Source organism: Diospyros lotus, unplaced genomic scaffold (genome assembly GCF_014633365.1).
Source record: "Diospyros lotus cultivar Yz01 unplaced genomic scaffold, ASM1463336v1 superscaf1, whole genome shotgun sequence".
NCBI lineage: Eukaryota > Viridiplantae > Streptophyta > Magnoliopsida > Ericales > Ebenaceae > Diospyros > Diospyros lotus.
Window position 1 is genome coordinate 2,737,916 of NW_026267104.1, and position 18,817 is coordinate 2,756,732.

General features: G+C 36.6%; 3 protein-coding genes across 10 annotated transcripts in view; 1 reads left to right on the forward strand and 2 right to left on the reverse strand.

Annotated features, from left to right (window-relative positions):
• The window catches only part of LOC127793271 (uncharacterized), a 49,716-nt gene extending 44,427 nt beyond the window's left edge, over positions 1-5,289 (reverse strand). The window contains exons 1-4 of one of the 5 annotated variants that reach the window (XM_052324121.1): positions 4,869-5,285; positions 3,768-4,127; positions 2,977-3,109; positions 2,138-2,313 (exon numbers count right to left, since the gene is read on the reverse strand). In XM_052324121.1, the coding sequence (XP_052180081.1) occupies positions 2,138-2,313; positions 2,977-3,109; positions 3,768-4,127; positions 4,869-5,162 (963 nt within the window). In that variant the 5' untranslated portion in view covers positions 5,163-5,285. Of the gene's footprint in view, positions 1-2,137; positions 2,314-2,976; positions 3,110-3,767; positions 4,128-4,868 lie in introns of all 5 variants that reach the window. The other 4 variants (XM_052324120.1, XM_052324119.1, XM_052324122.1 and 1 more) reach the window with 4 other exon arrangements.
• Positions 5,290-6,564: 1,275 nt separating this feature from the next.
• Positions 6,565-10,020, forward strand: LOC127792835 (transcription factor PIF7). 3 transcript variants are annotated; one of them, XM_052323448.1, is made up of 7 exons: positions 6,565-6,759; positions 7,037-7,170; positions 7,447-7,912; positions 8,588-8,686; positions 8,797-8,862; positions 8,959-9,360; positions 9,525-10,020. In XM_052323448.1, the coding sequence occupies exons 3-7, from the start codon at positions 7,496-7,498 to the stop codon at positions 9,618-9,620; spliced, it is 1,080 nt and encodes a 359-aa protein (XP_052179408.1). In that variant the 5' UTR covers positions 6,565-6,759; positions 7,037-7,170; positions 7,447-7,495; the 3' UTR covers positions 9,621-10,020. The 3 variants fall into 3 exon arrangements, with proteins under 3 accessions (XP_052179408.1, XP_052179406.1, XP_052179407.1); XM_052323446.1 differs by lacking the exon at positions 7,037-7,170; XM_052323447.1 differs by lacking the exon at positions 7,037-7,170 and having other exon boundaries at positions 8,959-9,321.
• A 3,208-nt stretch (positions 10,021-13,228) lies between these two features.
• On the reverse strand, positions 13,229-15,873 carry LOC127792797 (uncharacterized). Of its 2 annotated transcripts, none has more exons than XM_052323384.1 (2): positions 15,751-15,873; positions 13,229-14,484 (listed from the first exon to the last, which is right to left on the reverse strand). In XM_052323384.1, the coding sequence occupies exon 2, from the start codon at positions 14,369-14,371 to the stop codon at positions 13,559-13,561; it is 813 nt and encodes a 270-aa protein (XP_052179344.1). In that variant the 5' UTR covers positions 14,372-14,484; positions 15,751-15,873; the 3' UTR covers positions 13,229-13,558. The 2 variants fall into 2 exon arrangements, with proteins under 2 accessions (XP_052179344.1, XP_052179345.1); XM_052323385.1 differs by having other exon boundaries at positions 13,229-14,580; positions 15,751-15,794.
• Between the last annotated feature and the right edge of the window lie 2,944 nt (positions 15,874-18,817).

Consider the following 18,817-nt stretch of genomic DNA (forward strand, 5'->3'; position numbering starts at 1 on the left):
TCGCCATTGTGGAACGAAAATGCACTGCATTCTCAAACTTACTGTGCAAAATATAAATCTCAAGCAAATACTAAAATATTCTTTTGGCACTACATGTGTTATAATGGCCATATAGAACATGTGGTCATAGATAAAGGTGATCGGCGAACAAGAATCCATATTACCAACCCCAACAATTGGGATTAAGGCTTGATATGTTGTTGTTAGCTGATGTTAGTGGCCTCTTAGGAGTATTCTTCTATGGTTTTAGGTTGTTTTTGGCCTTAGAATATTCATTTTAAAAGAGAAATTATTCATGTGGACCTGGTGCCTAGTATTTAAAGCTTAGCAGATACTTTGGGTTTCATGACGCTTTACCAATTACCATCACCTTCCCCCAGTTATGAATACAAAGCTAGAGCAGCCCCAGCGAGTTGCAGGACTTGCCTAAGTTTATCCAAAATGATCAGAACTTCTTTTGCTAGTATCCATAACTAAATTATGTCTCTTTCTATGATTTTTACTTTTGCTACCAACCATTTGGAGAAAAATTAGTTGAAATATCATCTAGTGAACTGGGATGAGGTTTTCTTCTGTTTGTAGGTGGATACTTGGGAATTGGAGAGGTTTACTGAAACCCTTCTTGGTGAATAGTTATGAGAGCTTGCAAGAATAAGGAAAGAGCCTTTTGAAAAGAGTTACTGCAGATAAATATGGTCTGCAATTTGGATGGAGGGGGGAGGATTGGCATACAATCCTGGTAAGTGATTCTCTCATATTGCTTTGGAAGGGAATTATAAATATTTGGATCAAGTATGACAGTTTCATCTCCTTTGGTGAGAGTCCCAGATTCTGTTTCCGACTTGATAAAAAAATTGGCATAGGCTTAAGCCGTTGTATGATTTTTGTCTTAACTTTTTTAGTTTGGCAAGTGATAGTGTTGAAGAATTTGAATTATCTGGAATATCGAGAATAAAAAGATGAGCATTCAAAGTCTAAATGCTGATCACTTATCTTATGGCCGAGACTAGGGATAAGGTTGGTTGGAGATTAGAATCAAGTGATAAGAATCAAGAGATAAGGTTGGTTGGAGATTAGAATCAAGAGATAAGAATTCCTAAGAAAAAGGAGGCAGGTATTCTCAAGAGATAAGACCTGTTGTAACTGATATACTTTATCTTCTAATGTTTTTTTAAATTCTTTCCTATCTTTAAGGAGATGTTGTAGGATATTTCTTGTATAAATACCCCATTCGTGAAATCAATAAAATCAAGCTTCCCTTCAGTGAGAAAGCCTCCCCTTAATCAAGTAAACTGTTTCTAAGTTACTCGAATAAGGAGTTCTATTCAGTTTAGTCCTCTGTTTATTCAGATAGAAACTTTCAGCTGAGGGCTTTCCAATTCCCTCAAATAATTCCTTTCCACATCATGTGACATGTTAACCTAGAAAAGGAACTTGTGTGCTTTTGAGAGAATTAGAACTGTTTTTTTTTAAACTGTTTTTATAATATCTTTTCCACCAAAAAAATAGAAGAAATTAGGGTGTGTTTGATAGCATGAAAAATGCATGGAAAATGTCCCATCCAAGGAATTGAATTCCATCTTGGGTGTTTGACACACTACATTTTCCATGGAATTGAATTCCATGGTACAACCATTAAAGCTTGTTTTTGGCTCTTTTCCATGGAAAATTTCATCTAGGGGGAGATGGTTTTTGTTTTCCATGTAAGTTGGAAAACACTTTCTTTTCCACCTAAATGCTATCAAACACACCCTTAATGTTTTCCCTTTCTTCATGGCTTAAGGAAGGCCTTTCTGTTCTCTAAAGTCTTACCTTTTCTTTTTAATAATGAGCTTGCACTGTAAGTTTTGATCTATTGGAATTCAAGGTTTGTCCCCTTTTGGCAATCTTCTTTTTTATGCATCCCCGCCTGGGACAAAGGCTAGGTATGTTGTTGTACTCATCAAAAAAGAGAGAAAAAAGAAAACCTCCACCACTGGATCTTAATATTTCCTAGTACAGACTGCATAAGAAATTAAAAAAAAATTAATTCATTAAGAGACTTCTCAAATAAGTTAGAGCATGCATCACTTTCTAAATGTTGGAAATAAAGTTTCAAAACCAACAAAATTGATAAAAAAATAATAATTTTCAATACCTCCCCAGGTTCAGATGATTTCTTTGTACAGCGCACATGATGTGATTCATCAACAATCAACAAAGCCCACTCTTGCCCTAAGATGCTCCTTTGCAAGCGGTTAAGCATTGTATAAGAAATAACCACAACTCTTGGACATCTTGTTAAATGAATGGGGTTATTTTCACGACCAAAAACTAGAAAAGAATAAAGTAAAATAAATACCATTACTTCCAGCAAAAACAAATAAATAAAAACCATTAGAAAATCAAAAGATACAAAGCCGGTCATTGGCCATATGGTAAAATTCCATGGCTAAGAAAATTTTTCGAGTACCAAATGTTATGAATTTTTGGCAACAGCAATGTTGTATCTGCTAAATAAGTTAAAAGACTTTGGTAACAATCAAAGTGCAGAGGATATTTTATATCATATGCTTGTCAAATCAGCTATAAAGACCAATTAAAAATTATGTACGGAAATAGAGATCAGTGAGCTAAGCTTTCCTTTATTTCACTCTATGCAAAATGTTAATATCTTTCTACTTAGTATTCTTAAATTCATTAACAACCTTCATTCCAACCTAAAGAAAAGAACAGATAAAAGGGGGAAAGAGAAAAAGAGTAAAAGCTTAATTGCCAACTCCATAATTGAGGTTTCACAGAAGAGAGACACTTTTTTGTTCCCGTTCATCAATTGGGATGTTAGGCATTCCAATATTTTATTGACTTAAAGACAGATATAGCCATTGAGATTACATAATATTAGAGTGACTGCTCAGTAGGTTCCTTAATATCAACCACCAACACTCAACATATAAGATAAGAAAAGGAAAGAAACAAAAGTAGCAAAGGTAGTACCAAGATGGATATCAGAAGGCAAACAACAGGGAAGCCAACGTTCCAGTTCTTCTGCCCATGAAAATCGCAAAATAGCTGGGCAGACAACAAGTATAGGACCTTCACTCATAAAACAGCAAGCTATTGCAATTGCCTGAATACAGCCCACACAAAGAATTTAGTAGCGTTGTGTGCCAAATAAGAGATAAATTTAAAAAGATTGAATCACATGACGTACAAAAGGGAAAGGACCACACACTCTGACATGTTATTTGTTTATTCAGTATGATAAATTTAATTTTTTCTCATGGGCAACTTGCACAGTCAATTCACTATTCAGATGACAGAAAACATAAAATTTGGACATCAGTTCCAATCTCGAGTAATCAATCAGCACCATAACTGAGCTATAACAGAGAAAACAATCCTGTGACGTAGAAAGCAGAGTTCACAAAATGCTCAGCATATGTAAAGGAGTTGATATACTCTATCATAGCAAGGACGAGTGGTTTTGTAGAATAATGTCATACAGAGACCAACTGCAGCATAAACACAGTTCTCTTTCAACTAAACGCTGATTACATAAGGCAATTTCATAAACCTAATCCACAAACAGTCAGCAAAGCAAATGCTGATGTACAAGGAAGGGATTCTTCTGCATGCACAAGGTCCACCCAGATTATCTGAGATTAGAATTGGCTACCAAACCACGTGAAATTCAGGAGTATGCAAATGGCATCTAATCCATGAATTCCATATGTGAGGCAGAGAAATCCAAAGTTGTTAATAGTCTGTGTTGCTCCAGTCATTACCTGAAGTGTTTTTCCAAGTCCCATTTCATCCGCAATGAGACACCGACCACCTCTTTGTAATCCAAATCTCAACCCTTCAAGTTGGAAAGGCAGCAGTGCATCTAGCAATGTTCTTGGAAGCTTGCTAATCAATTCATCAACTTTCTCATCAGGCAAGTGTTCTGGCCTACATGGCATCCACCTCCCTTCAACTGAGGAGTGTGAAAGCCTCCCAACAACATTAAGAGTTCCCCAGGGTATTTCTTCAATTTCAACACCCTTATAACTCTTCAAACATCTAAGAACAGCATCATAGTCCCCAAGTTTATACACACAAGCTTTTCCACCACTGCGGTTTTGTGTATAGTGTGAGAATTCAACCTATTAAAAATCAAACAACAACAATCAGGAAAACATTTTCTGTTGTGCTTTCAAAACGTTTGCCTTTGATCTTTTAGGAACACTTTTTTAGAAACCTAAAAGAATAATAAATGAAACACTGATCGCTGGGTTCAAAGCACGTTTTCTGTTCTAGAAACACATAGCAACAAACAAACAAGACATAGAAAATAAAGGAAGGAAGGAAGAACCCCCTACAGTTTAAAGCCCCTGGATTTCTGATCAACGTGAAACACTCACTAAAGGTAATGTAAAACATAAAAATACAAAATTAACCTTGGGCAACTTTATCTCTATGCACTGTCTAAAGTAGCGGGGGTTAGGTCACTACTTGTACTTTCCTCTTATCATTTTATCCTCTCTACCATCATCGTCAGTCGTCACATATATCCATGTAACCACCAAAACAATATCCTTTAAACCCAGAAAAGAATGCATGGGCGAGGAAGAGATACCGGTATATTAGGAGTGCGCAGGCGAGACTACGTGCATTAAAGTGATAACAAAGTGCTTAGAGAAAAAAATATATTCAATTTGTTTCCAGTTCCCAAAATAGAAACCTAATTTTTAAACCGTAAACCAAATGGAGTCAAAATGTTCGACAAATTGATTTTGCACATCTAGCAGAGAGAGAGAGAGAGAGAGAGAGAGAGAGAGAGAGATGATTTGGCACAAAGAAAATGTACAAGATCTCGCAAATTGGGGGCGGGAATGAGTCCATACAGTTGAGAGGCATTCATTTAGTTTCTGTATGCAGGCAGCCTCCCCGGGGTAGCTGAAACCCTCAATAGCCTCGGTCGTGACGGAGAAGGAATCGGGAGAGCATATCTCGAGCCGGGCACGAAACTTCTCCTCATACGGGCAATCGGAGGCGGCTTGTCCGGTGAGGACTTTGCGGCACTTGAACAGCTTCCAGGGCTGGCGGTTCTCGGCGGCCTCTACGAGCGCCTTGCGCTTAGCTAGAGCGGCGAGGCGGTTGGCTTCGGCCCTTTGCCTCTGCTCCTCCGTCATCTCCATTGTAGATTGATCGATTCTAGGGTTCCCAATGTTTCTCCCCAGAGAGACGTTAGCAGAGGATACGCTGCTTTTTGAATCAATAGGCCGTTTAACATAAGGCCGCGTTTTGGAAGCCGTGGAATTACAATGATAAGGCAAGATTGGGAAAACCGGGGCAGTAGAACATCCAGTCAAAGGCATATTCTTTTTTATCAAACCAAAAAAAATAAAAATAAAATACAAATAAAAACAGAAAACAGAAAGTGACGCATTAGACTATCTATTTTACTTTCTATTATATTATAAATAATTTATTTTTTATCTTTAAAATTATATTTACTCCAACCAATTTCCATATTCCACTCTCTATTTGATTCTATATTTTATTTATTTATTAATAAATTTCAATTCTAATTTATTTTATCTTACTTATAATTTTTAAATACAAAAATAATACACCAATAGTCTAAATATGCTAAATCAATACTCAAATCAATTCAAATTAAACACAAAAACAATACACCAATAATTCAAATATGTTAAAAAAACACAAATTAGAAAAATACAATAAAAAAACACAAACACAACTAAAATCGAAAAATGCAACTGAAACCCAATCATCCAATTGATATCATGACCGACTAAAACCCTATTTTAATCTAATCTCCGTTAATCAATTAGATTTATCTAACAACCATAAGAGAAATTAAAAAATGCAATTATAGAAATTAAAGGTATACCATGCCTGTTCGTCTCCTATAGCACTAGGTGATGGCGATGCCTTTGACTACAGTAACTCGACTACAACGTGTTTCGACAATGATGGCAATGCCTTTTCTTCGACAAAGCTTTGTGATTTGATGATGATAATGGCAATATCTCTCTTTTGATAGTGACTATTGTGGGAAGGGATGACAAAGGATATTGTGGACACCAAGCTCACCAAAAAAGGTGAGAATTTTTTCATTCGCTATTTGAATAACATGCAAAAAATAGGGTGGTGAGCAGTGTTGGAATAGGTTGCAATCGTCACCCCTCCTAAAAATGACACTTGGTGAAAGAAATGACAACCTTAAACTTGCAATTCTAACCCAATTAAGTGTCGAATTTGAGGTAAATAACATTTGAAGCAAAATGACTTTTTCCAACCCAAATTATATAAACATTTTTACAGCTCTTAACATATTGTGGTATTCATATAAAAATACATTAAATTAATTTCTGAAAAATTGTATACTATCAAATTAAAGTTCTATAGGTATATATGTATATGTGTGTGTGTGACATGTGGTAAAGTAAAATAATTTAAAAATAAAATAAAAACTTTCATCATATAAATAACATTAATATGGGTAGCTAGACAGTGGGTTGTCAAGCTGTTTTTGGCCACCACTTGTGTGTATATATAATCTCTGTCAAAAACAACTCTGACACGCCCAATAAAAAGAGAGATTCACCATACTCTCAGGCTCCTATATATGTATAACAGGAGAAAGGAAAGCAAAGGGGGGGAGAGAGAGAGAGAAGGCATCATGAGAGAGTTCACAGTTCCAAATTGGGATCTAAGTCACCCAAGACAAGGCATGGCAACAGAAAGCAAGAGCCATGTTGTCCCCTTGTATGCACAGTCTCCTTTCTCAGTTTGCTCATATTAAGCTCCACAATACTCCACTTTCTGTGCAGTTTCCTTCTGATCTTCTTGCAGTTTCCTTTTGATTTTCTTGTTTCCCTGCACTGCTCAAGTGTAGACGATCGATGTGAATTCTTGCTTGCCTTTCCCACTGTTCTCTTTATCTATATCTTCCATCTTTGTGTTGGTTCATGAGAACAAGTTGGTTAATTACTTTCCTTTGTTTTGTGAAAAACATTGCTTATAAGGAATTTGCTTGTGGTAGTCGTTCTCCGTCACTGCCAGTTATCGTGCGAAGAGGACCCAGACGAATCCCTCCATTGGGATAAACTAAGCAGCTACAGCTCATCCGAGTCTCCCCCGGCCTGGCAAGGAGAGCCAAGGCGAGCAGTCGCTCAGGTTCCATTTTGGGCCGAAAGCTGCCTGATCGTCCCCCTCCTTACCCCTTCTTAAAAGCGAAAAAAGCGTGGCAATCCTCACTTTCATATCTGTTTGATATAAAACCTTCTTTGCAATTTGTTTGCTTCCTCAAAGCTTTCCCATCTTCCCTTATCAACAAGCATCTTCAATTTTCTTCTCTCTATTGTTGAGTTATTAGCTTATGAAGCATAATATGAAAGTAGTTCATTTGATACTAGGAATGTTTTAACTCATTCGGTAATACTTGGAACTCAGGTCCAACTATGAAGTTGCAGAATTGACATGGGAACATGGGCAGCTAGCCATGCGTGGGCTAGGTGGGATCCTTCCCAGTGCACCCACAAAACCAGCATGGAGTATTGCAGGAGATACACTCGAGTCCATAGTACACCAAGCTCAGGGCCAAAAACAACATCCAATTCCAGTGCCTCAACTCCACGACTGGAACCCGGCCCACACGAGCTCCATCGGCCAATCCTCCACCGGGAAACGGTCCGAGAGCCCAGGCCACGTGTTAGGTCCCGGTTCCACGAAAAGGATGCGGTCAGAATGTGCGAAGTGTGGAAGAAGTCACAGTGGCAGCATCCGAGAAGAGCATGCTGACTGCAGTGGCACTAGTACTGCTAGTGCAACATTCTGCAAGGAGAAGGATACAACTATGAAGACACGGGCTTCCTTTGAATCTACTCAGAGCTTGAAGTCAGCCACTCATGGTGGATTGGTAAATTTTTTTCATCACTGAATTAGGCCATACATCCATCTATAGTGCTCTCACATAATGCATATAGTTCTGTACATATTATTATATTTGCAACAAGTTTCCATTTTCAGAGTTTCTATTTATTAATGCAGGTGAGCATATGTTTAGATTGTGACCTAAATTAAACCTAGCTTCATATTGGAGACTCCATTAATTATTTTAGCAGATTTTTTGCACATATGAGAGGGACAGGAGAAAATGCAAATCATGAATCGAATGCATGGATCATGTGATCGTCAGCATACTAGTACCAATTAATAAGTGATTTTGACAGACACATTAACATCATAATCGGGTTAGTTTCATTAGTAATTATTTCAAATGAATTGTGGACATTTGTAGCATTAGTTGGCTATTTCGCCACTTAAGTTCAAGGACCAATGGTACCTAGTGTTTGAATAAGCCATCTCAAAAGCGGTTGATTTTCATACAAATAGCTTTTGGTCAAATTTAGGCAAGTAGGTGAAATCTTGAAGTTATTTACAGAAGCTTTTGTTAAAGGTCATTCTTTTTTTTTCCAAAACGATGTTTCTGCATATCCTATTTTGTAATGAGATAAAGACTTATTATATTATTTATGTGAAACACAGTACAATTTATTTTATCGTTCTCTTTATTTGACTCAAAATTAAACAGGAAAACCAAAACGAGGAACGGGAAACCAAGGGGGAAACAGGCCGCTCCCACTGGACAAGGAGAAATCAAGCTGCTGCAGTCCATAACCAATCAGAGAGGGTAACCAAAAAGTTTCAATCTATGTGATAAATACAGAGATTTTCAAAATATACTAAATATGGTGTTTAGTTACCATCTAATGCTAGTAATTGCCTCAAACAATCGTGTAGAGACGCCGAGATCGGATCAATCAGAAAATAAAAGCACTGCAGAGGCTTGTGCCAAATGCAAGTAAGGTGAGAAGATAATTCCTTTTGACAATAATATTGTATGAACATTCAGAAAACATACCTATTTGGTTCTGTTTTTGCTTTCCTTCTTGAAATTTGCAGACTGATAAAGCTTCAATGCTTGATGAGGTGATTGAGTACTTGAAGCAGCTCCAAGCACAAGTCCAGATGATGCGTGCCGGAAATATTCCCCAGATGATGTTGCCTCTAGCAATGCAGCAATATCTGCAGATGTCGCCCTTAGCGCGCATGGGCATAGGCCCTGGCCTTGGGATGGGGATGGCAGTGTTCGACACGAGTAACATGGCAAGTGTGGTGCCTCACTCTCTCCGGCTCCTCAATCCCATGGCTGCTGTTGCTGCCACCGGCCCGTCGTTTGTTCCTCCTCCCTTCCCAGTCCCCACAATGATTCCACCTGGCAGTAGTCAGGCCCGAACAGCTTCAGACGTGGCTGCAAACAATCCGGTTCCTTTCAATGATCCATTTTCTGCATTTCTAGCACAAGTATGTGAAATTAAACACAATTCTTGAGTTGGGCTTGGAAGCAACGTTTAAAGGCTGCTTCTGAACTCACCAAAAGGAAAGAAGATCATAGAATTCAAGTATTCATATGCATGAGTTCAGATTGAATGTACCTTCAAATATCTAATTTTTCTTTTTCGCTGCAGTCCATGAATATGGAGCTCTACAACAAGATGGCAGCACTCTACCATCAGCAAGCAGATCCGAAAGCACAGCCAACAAGCAGCCCTTTGCCATCATAAAGACGAGATGATTGCCTCACATGATCGCTTCGATTCAAGTGAATCAAGATTGAATTTTTTCGCGTCATAAATCGTTCCTCATTAATCCAAAACTATGAACAGCTAGTCGTCTTATATATTTTACGCTTATTGTTGAATTAAAGACCGAAGATTTATGTGTAATATCTTCCAATAGCAGTTCAATGTGTTGTTTATATAATCTCTCCAACTAAGTGAGACCATGCTCAAAGTTTCCCCCCCCCAGTTAGCATATAGGAAGAAAAAGAATTGCTTAGCAATGAACATCTGCAGAGTTTAAGTGAATCCTTTCATGGAGAAAACTGCTCCAGCAAAATCTGGCCCGAAACTTTAAGAGAAAAAACACTATTCAATCCAACTCCCGATGGGGGTGTTTGGCTTACTCTTTTTTTCTCCAACTTTTAAGCTATTTAACTTTTAAGTTGTGTAAAGATTAAAAATTAAATAATATTTAAATTGATAATATGTTTAGATAAATGTGTGTTAAGCGGTTAGTTATATAATTATGTATTTGATTTGAAAGTGCTGATAAATTATTAGAATTTGACAAAAAGACGAAAATAAATATGTTGTTGAATAATACAAATAAAATTTATAAAAATATTAATTTTTAATAAAAATAAATTATAAATTGAGTTTAACTGATAAATTTTTATCATTAAATGCTAATAAATTATATATAATTATTAAAAAATATATTAATATAATATATATGTTAACATATATATATACATACATACACATAGAGAGGCAGTTGATAGAGAATGGTGGAGCTGAAGGCGACAATTGGAGTTGGAGGGTGGTGGTGATGACGAGGAAGAGCTGGAGAGAAGTGACGACGACGAAGATGAAAGAGACGGGAATGGGTCTGGATGCGGCGGCCAACGATGACGATGGAATTGGAGGCATCGGTTGAAGTTGGAGGGAGGCAACGACGATGAGGAGGAGTTAGAAGAAGGCGACAATAGGGAACACAATAAGTTGAAAAAGATGAGTAGATAGAAAATTAAAAAGTTATGTGAGGGCAAATCTATCTTCTGCTTGGTCAACACAATAAGATTTTTTTTTTTTTGTAAATCAACACAATAAGATGCTAAGACCTTATTTGAAATAGTTGAGGGAGTAATTTTTGAAAAACGCTACTGAATTAACTTAAAAATTGGATAAAATTTAAGTTCTTAAATGTTGTCAAATGCGTAAAAAAATAAACTAGGTAGCATATAAATTATTTCAATACTTTATAAGAGTTTGGTAAGCCAAACACCATATGAGTATGTCACTCTAAACTTACATAACAACAATTACAATATCTTACAAGGTTGCTTCTAGAGTATAGGTCAAGTGATTGGACCATAATAAGTTATGATTCGCATCAGTAGATCGCGTGTTTGATTCTTTGTCCTGCGTAGTAGGACAAAGTCTCTACCTATAATTTACTTTCTTTACTGAAATTGAGAACACGAGCGATAAGAGACCGTGCAAGAATTGTAATACTAAGATTAAGTCCATTACAATAATTCTAGATCACCCAAATATCTACACAAGCTCCAAAGCTTCAGCTGACAATCAAACCTGAGCAGCATTACCGACACCTTTAGCAACGACAACAGCAGCCTTGTGCAGGCGATGCAATCAGAGAGAAGCGCCGGCCAGATTGGTCCAAGTTGAGAAGAATGTTTTTTGCATGAAGCCCAGAAAGTTGTTACAAGTCAATTCCCAATCAAAACAAGGCATTATCATCCCCAAATGGGGTTGTCTAGGCATGGATAGGTCCTCCACCTATGTTGCCTTGGGGGACCATTAACTCCTCTTAATGAACATTGACTCGCTTGTGCAAATGCATATGCATCCACACACAAATTTGACAGTGAAATGCCCTATAAATCTACAGTATGTCATGTTGCATTAAAAGCAAGCATGACAAATTGAGCAGTCTGTGTCATATTTTTCCTGGGAAAACCACTGCTTCCATGATTTCCACCCTCTGGATTCTACTTTCATCTGCTCATCTTTTAAATTCGCAGTGTTGTATTTGATTGGTTGTCGGACAAAAAATTGCTTCTGCTTGTGCCCTTAACTTTCACACACAAGAGGTATCTCGGAGACTCTTAAACATGCCGAAGGTCTAAAATTTACGTAATCAGTTGACTTATTGAGATTATGACTTTAGATTTTTTGAATGCAACAGTACCTTATTAGAAAATTCGTTAGCACATTGAAAATTCTGTGGTGTAGGCCGTAGCAATGGACTGGAGGATCTCAATCTGCACCACAATCATGCTATGGCTATGGATTTTGGGGACCAATTTATATGGATCAGAAGCACCACTTCCCAATTGATTGTACAACCACCAGCTATGTATGGGATTTTGAAAACCCTAGATGGCCGTCCAAGGGGAGGATGACACGGATGGGGCCAATCCTCCGGGCATTGATGAAATGTGTTTAGGGACCATTGCTTCCTTCCATGTCTCATAGGCTGAACTTAGTCAAATGATTCTGGCATTTTGCATGGTTATTAGAAACTAACGAGTTTCCTTTCTAGAAATAATCTCTTTAAAAAAAAAAATGGAAATCTCAAACATGGGACACCTTATGAATCAACAAATAGCTATTGTTTGTGTTTTATGTACATAAAATTAAGTTTGGCTCCTTAACTAAGTAAATCAAATTTTAACATTTTCAGACTTCGTTAATTTTAGGAGTCAGTTCAACTCCACTCATAAATTCAAAATTTGAATCAAATTACTCAAAAACAAGTTCTGATTGATTAAATTAAAATGGATTTAAGACCAAGTCCAGAGTAAAAAAAATTTGTAGAATCATGTCCAGTAATTATGAAAGTAAATTTAGGCAGTTTATTATTTTGGCTTGGCTCCCAATGCAACTACCGATCATTAGTGACGCTGTTGGTGTTGGGGGTAATCCAATCCAAGCAAGCCAGGCTGTTTGGATAACTTCCAATGATTTTTTTTTTTTTTTAAAAAAAATGTAAACTTATAATAATTTTATTTAAAATTAACAAAATTAGATCAATTCTCAATTTCAAAATCTATACCACCATCGGTAGATTTTATAATCTAAAATTCTTAAAAGATATTAAGATCTATTAAATCTGCTTTAACATGCATTCTAGACTAGACAATCATTTGGATCGTTTATATGGGCCGAGGTAGATTAAGTCTGTAAGCTTCAGAGTCTAATTTGGACTTGGACATGAAATCACGTTGGCTCATATCAATTCTTTAAGTCTACTCAAACCTGTAAATACCCCTACTCAAGATTATGTTTACTCACACCTGTAACGCACCCCCTTTTCAAGATTCTGTTTTTTTTTTGGTTTTGGGGTATGATAGATCATGTCCATTACCAACTGCAGTATATTTTGAACATAATCACAAGTAGCCAACCATCTGTGATGTAGTTCTGCAAACAAAACTGTTAGGTAACTCGGTAAAAAAAATAAAAAATGATTTGGGTTTCAGTTCCATTGGTCCTGCATTGACAAACATAAAAAGATAATTCTTTTCATCCGCAAAAAGATTAAAAGACTGAACAACATAGACCATCCACCAAATGAAGGCAAACTATAAGAAGCAAATATTGAATGGATATTGAAGCATAGTGTGCTGTGTGGAAGAACATATTAGCAAATCCAGTATGCGAATGATAAATAAACTATTCTGCAATTTGGGCAGAGTTCCATGCCAGTACTTGATCGAATGATTGAGGAAAAATACTAGAAGCCATAGATGGGCATTAAATCACTGTTGGAATCAATGCTTCCGCACTTGATTGCAGGCTGATAATACTTTCAGAGGGCAAATACGCTCAGGTTCCCAAGAGTAGAAGAAGAAGTCGGCAAATTGCAGGGTAATGGATCTAGATGGGAGTGCAGTTGGCAATATGGTTTGTGTTATTCAAGTGATGATTTCCCTGACCAGCCAATCCAAACTGGGGTATGCGAAGTACAATACGAGGCAAGATGGGAGGGCAAACAAGACAGTGATGAGAACGTACAGGGCCAAGATGGCTGCACTGGCGGGTATAGCATAACAAACGACAACTAGAAATACAACTACAAGCGGTAATTTGGCGGCCAAGTGAACAAAGAAAGCCAAGGACTTACGAAGTGAGAAGTGCAGTCTTTCTGCATTTAGATAGCTGCTGAGAAGGCTACCTGGATCACGGTTGGGATCCCTCTGCTCCGAGAGAAGAACGCGTGGAGTATGGTGATGGTTTACATGGGAAACTTGATTTCCCATGGCAAAGCTTCTGTTTGAACAGCAGACTGGTGGATGGTCCCCACTAAAGGAAGAGTGAGATTTCGCCCTATCCCCATTCAAGCTCTCAACCATCCAAAGGAGGAAGAAGTTTTTGCGAGGAAACTTCAGATTCCCCCTGCATACCAACCTAAAAGATAGCAAGTTGCACCAAGGGCAAGAAATGAAAAACGGAAGTTGAATGGGGAGGGAGGGAAGTTTCAAAACAGCCCACTGGAGGCCCAGGACACAGTTCTTACAGAGGGTGTGGCCACACCATAAAACATAGGGCACATTCTCCACAATGTTAAAGGATTCCCAGCAAATTGGGCATTCCAATCCTTCTTCACCATCATTGTTTAAGGAAATTTCATCATCCGAGTACTCGGAAGGAGCTTGACTCAGCTTGGAACTGTCATTCTTCAGATCATTGCCTCCAGTAGAGCCATTTGAAGCAAAACCCCAAATCATGATTAAATATAAGTCTTCCTAAAACAATCTGCCTGTTTGATTAGTCTTAGCTTGAAGAGCCCTCAAGGAGTCCTCTTCCATATGACCTTGAACAGCATAACTCCTTGAACTACCTAGAAGATTTAAATATCAAAAGCAAATGATTACCTCATAGTTAGCGCCTAAGTTGCATTTCAGTAACAGAAAGAAATGCAGTTTACGTCCATAACCTGAAAAATAACTACATCAAGAGCGAAAATATTCTTGCGACTGTAGTTCAGTGATTGCTAAAGGAAGATAGAAGCATACTACTCAAAACTACCTTCCACCAAAATTGCATCACAGAGTTCAAGTACCATTGAAACATGCAAAAATCATCCCAAGTTTCTTATCATGCTCAAACATAGGAAATCATATAATTACAGGACTAACAACTTCTGGAGCCTTTGTACTTATGTAATAAATATTACTCTTCCGTGGACTTTACACAGGCTGCATATGGCAAATCACAGCATAATTGCCAATTTGTATTCTAAAAACTGCAAGATCATGATACATGCCTGTGTGAAGTCCTATTATCAAATTGTTGTTATTTGGAAGACTTGCACCACAATAGATGCCTTGTATACGGTATGTACTAAGGCAACACTGAGAAGTGTATGTTGAATTCATCCAAGACAATTTGATTAAAACAACATATAGCTGCAATAGTTTAGGGTAGAATGTGGACATGATTATTCAAAATCATGAAGAGCTAAAGGTATTGTAAGTGCATGCACAAACAAAGTGACCCCAATGCACGAGGCTGTACACTTTGTGAGGATCATTTTTATATACAGCCTTCCCCTTCCATTTTTGAAAAGAGGCTCTTTAGTCTTTTCACAACTCGAACCCATGATAACTTGATAACATATTAGGTGCAGTCTTTCAACCTGCACTGCTGAAGAATAACCTTCAAGAAATTTATTATGAACAGCAAGATTCACCCCATTCTACATATACAAAGAATGGAAGATATCAGTCCAATGGCATGAGTAATATGTAAATCTCCCCAACAGCAATCTTTAGGTACTTCAATTATATATCCCACATCAAACACTTTTCTAGGTTTTCAACTTCGCACCTCTTCGCCATACAATTTGGAAATGCTTTTCTCGCATATGAAAACAAAGGGCTTTTACAAGCCATTGTATCCCCAACTCAAAATACGAAATTGACACAAGAAAAAAAAACAACGCCAAAGAAGGATTAGAAGCGGATCAAATTAAACAAAATATCCCGATTTCATAGATGCGAATTGCACAACTGTTCAGAAAAATGAAAAACCAGTGGCATAATTCACAAATTATGGATTCGAAAACAAAGATAAGAAATGAATCAGAACCCAGAAGACATCATACCCATCAATTCTCGCGATCTCCAAAAATCAGCTTCGGAGTGCTGATGCCAGAGATCCGCCTCTCTCTCTCTCTCTACAAATTTATCAATTTTCTTGTAATTGTTTACGTGAATGTCTAAGTATATATATTTTTGTAATTTTTAAAATTTATATTCACTTTTAAAAATATATCTTAAAAGAATCTTCTATGGACTACACAAAATAACAGATAAAGTTACCGAATAAGAAAAAAAAATCAAAATATCCCAGCTCACTTTGTAAATTTATAAAGTGGGTCACTGTCCTACTCTCTCCTCTCCTTTGTCATGGTCTTAACATGATTGTCGGTCGAGTTGTCGCTTTTACCTCGTTATCATCCTTTACAAATTTATATTTTAGGTAAATATATTTTAGTCTTTTTAACCCCATTTGATAAGTGCTCCACAAAGTAGTATTTCTATCTTAAAATAGTTTCACTTTGGATATTTTTCGTGCTTCCTAAATAAATTACTTTTAAATACCAATAATCTTAAACTAAGCGGGCCTAAACAGAATTGGGCTCCTTTCCCTGACTATTAATAGTCAACCTCCGGCCCACTATTAAATACCTCATCTTTCAGCATTTCAGCCAAGTCAGGGTCCAACAAGCCCAGAGTAGTCCGGCCCACCCAAAAGATCTGGACAAACAACTTGGTCACACAAAATCAACCTTTATACCATTTACCAATTTTAAAATCGCGACAAGATCCAACTGAATAATTCATTAATGTTGGAGTAATCCCAACTCATAAATTCACGTGTTGGAGAGTGTTGTTAGTCTTCTACACAAATAGAAAATAATTTAGCCTTCATGAGCATCAAATCAATGATTGATGGATGGATGGATGGATGGGCGTGGCCTCTAGACACAAGGAGGCAATGCTTGGGTTACAGTATTTTTGTTTGTTGCTTTCTCCGCAATATATCAGCTTTTATCTCCTCAATTATACTTGATATTGATAACACATACCCAAAGGCAGTTTCCTAAGGGGCCCAGTCCAACTCCCAAATCCAGCCCTGGACCCGACAACTCAAGTAATTCTTAGCCAACTTTTTTAACTGAAAAAAATAAAAATACTTTTTGTTTTCTAATTGAGTCTATTGATTGATTAGTGTTTTAATGCAGCAATCAGGCAGGGTCGTTAATCATCTCATTTTTATCCAATCAAAAGTGATCTTTAATTAACCCTTTTCTCAAGCACTTTCTAACAGCAGTAAAATTTCATATAGAATATTTATAATATATATATAGATTTGTTATGTCCATTATTCATTAAACAGCAAAAGGCCACATATTGTTGTTATAAATCTCTTTTTTGGGGGGGGGGCTAATTGAAGATTATGGTTTAAACTGTAAACATATGTCTTTTCTTAAACTTAGGACTTATAGTTATTATGCTGTCAAAACAAGCGTTACGGGGTGTTTTAATTTTAAATTATATATATATATATATATATATATAGGGAAGGGGCAGTAGCTATATATAGTGCGATTTTGGTTTGTCTTGCAAGATTTAGGCCATCAATTTGGTTTGTCTTGCAAGATTTCCAATTGGGAAAAACGAATCCACTTAGTATCATCAATTAAACAAGAATGAATTTGACCATGTACTTTGCATACTTAAGCTGCAATTTTAATTAAGAGAGAGAGGATGGCCTGTAGTTGTGATGAAGAAGAATTTGACCACTTGTGTGAACTTTCTCTTCAGGCGACGATGGCCTGTAGTTGTGATGAAGAAGCAACAATTCTTGAATCTTGATCTTGACCACACGGTCAAAAGATTAGTCCAAATCATAACAGCAGAATTTGAATATATATATATATATATATGAATAAATGGAAATGACCACAAAAGCAGCTCACTATTCCATGATTGTTTTTGTTCCCTTGCCTTAAAGATGGGGCAACATCTACCATCTACACCCTTGGTGGGGGTGAAAGAGTCCCAAAAAGGAAGCTGCACAAACTCTATGGTCTATACATACATATATATATTTTGAAAATACCATTTTGACGCAAAATTATAATACATTATTGTATGATATTTAACATTAATTAATAGTTAATTTCTACAATATTTACTTTTACAGTGAATATATTTAAGTAGAGCTAATGGACTCGTCAATATTAAAGTTAATGATGGTTAACGATTTAACAATATAAATTCGTAAGGTATATATTATTAAAATTTCTTAAATTACTCTTAACGATCGAAGATGTTGGTGAGTCTCTACAGATAGCTAATCAGGCGGTGACACATCCCTCCTTCTCTCTCATATCTTTTAGTATAAAAGGAAGATGTGGGTGAAAAAGAACCTTTTGATTTCTAACAGTCCCCACAGAGAGAAAGGAAAAGGAAGGGGTGGTGGGAAAGGGGGAGAGGATAAAAAGGACCATAAATTTGCTAAAATTAACATAAGGATTAACATTAAATAGTAGTTTGTAGTAGTTAGTTAATTAGTATATATCCTCTGTTGCGCAATGAGTGTGTTGAATTGGGTAAGGGAATTTGGGTGACTTAGTTTGATAATGTTGGTGAGAGGCTGATATACGTGGGTCAACCACATTTGATGGAAACAAAATACATAACATTAAGATATAAAATCTAAATCTAAAACTACAATAACTATGGGTTTTAATCTTAGTAGAGATAGGGTTAGATGTATACAATTTAAGCTTTTAATTAATCATTTCCATTCATATTATTCCTATATCTAACCTTATTGTGGGCAATATATATATATATATACCATTCTTTATTTTTCCTTTTTTTGATCTCATTCTCACATTTACTAACACCTTAATTTTCATCTCAATTATTATAATGTCAAAAAAAAAAAAGAAGATAAAAAACAAAGAAACTAAATAAAAAGTTGTAAAAAAATAGACAAAAACTAAAACCAATAAATTAGAAGAACAATATTTTAATTTGGTTGGGTAAGATTACGGATTTGATAAGATTTGCTGAATTACATCAAACACATACTTTTAAGCATATATGGCCCCCAAAATAGGATGACCCCACTAGAGATCTCACCTAATCAGCCCC

Coding starts and splice junctions, on each gene's coding strand:
- LOC127792835 (XM_052323446.1), top strand. CDS start 6,620: ATGTATAACAGGAGAAAGGAAAGCAAAGGGGGGGAGAGAGAGAGAGAA. Junction 6,760..7,446: donor AAGAGCCATGTTGTCCCCTT/GTATGCACAGTC, acceptor CTTGGAACTCAG/GTCCAACTATGAAGTTGCAG. Junction 8,687..8,796: donor TCCATAACCAATCAGAGAGG/GTAACCAAAAAG, acceptor ACAATCGTGTAG/AGACGCCGAGATCGGATCAA.
- LOC127792797 (XM_052323384.1), bottom strand. CDS start 14,371: ATGATTTGGGGTTTTGCTTCAAATGGCTCTACTGGAGGCAATGATCTG.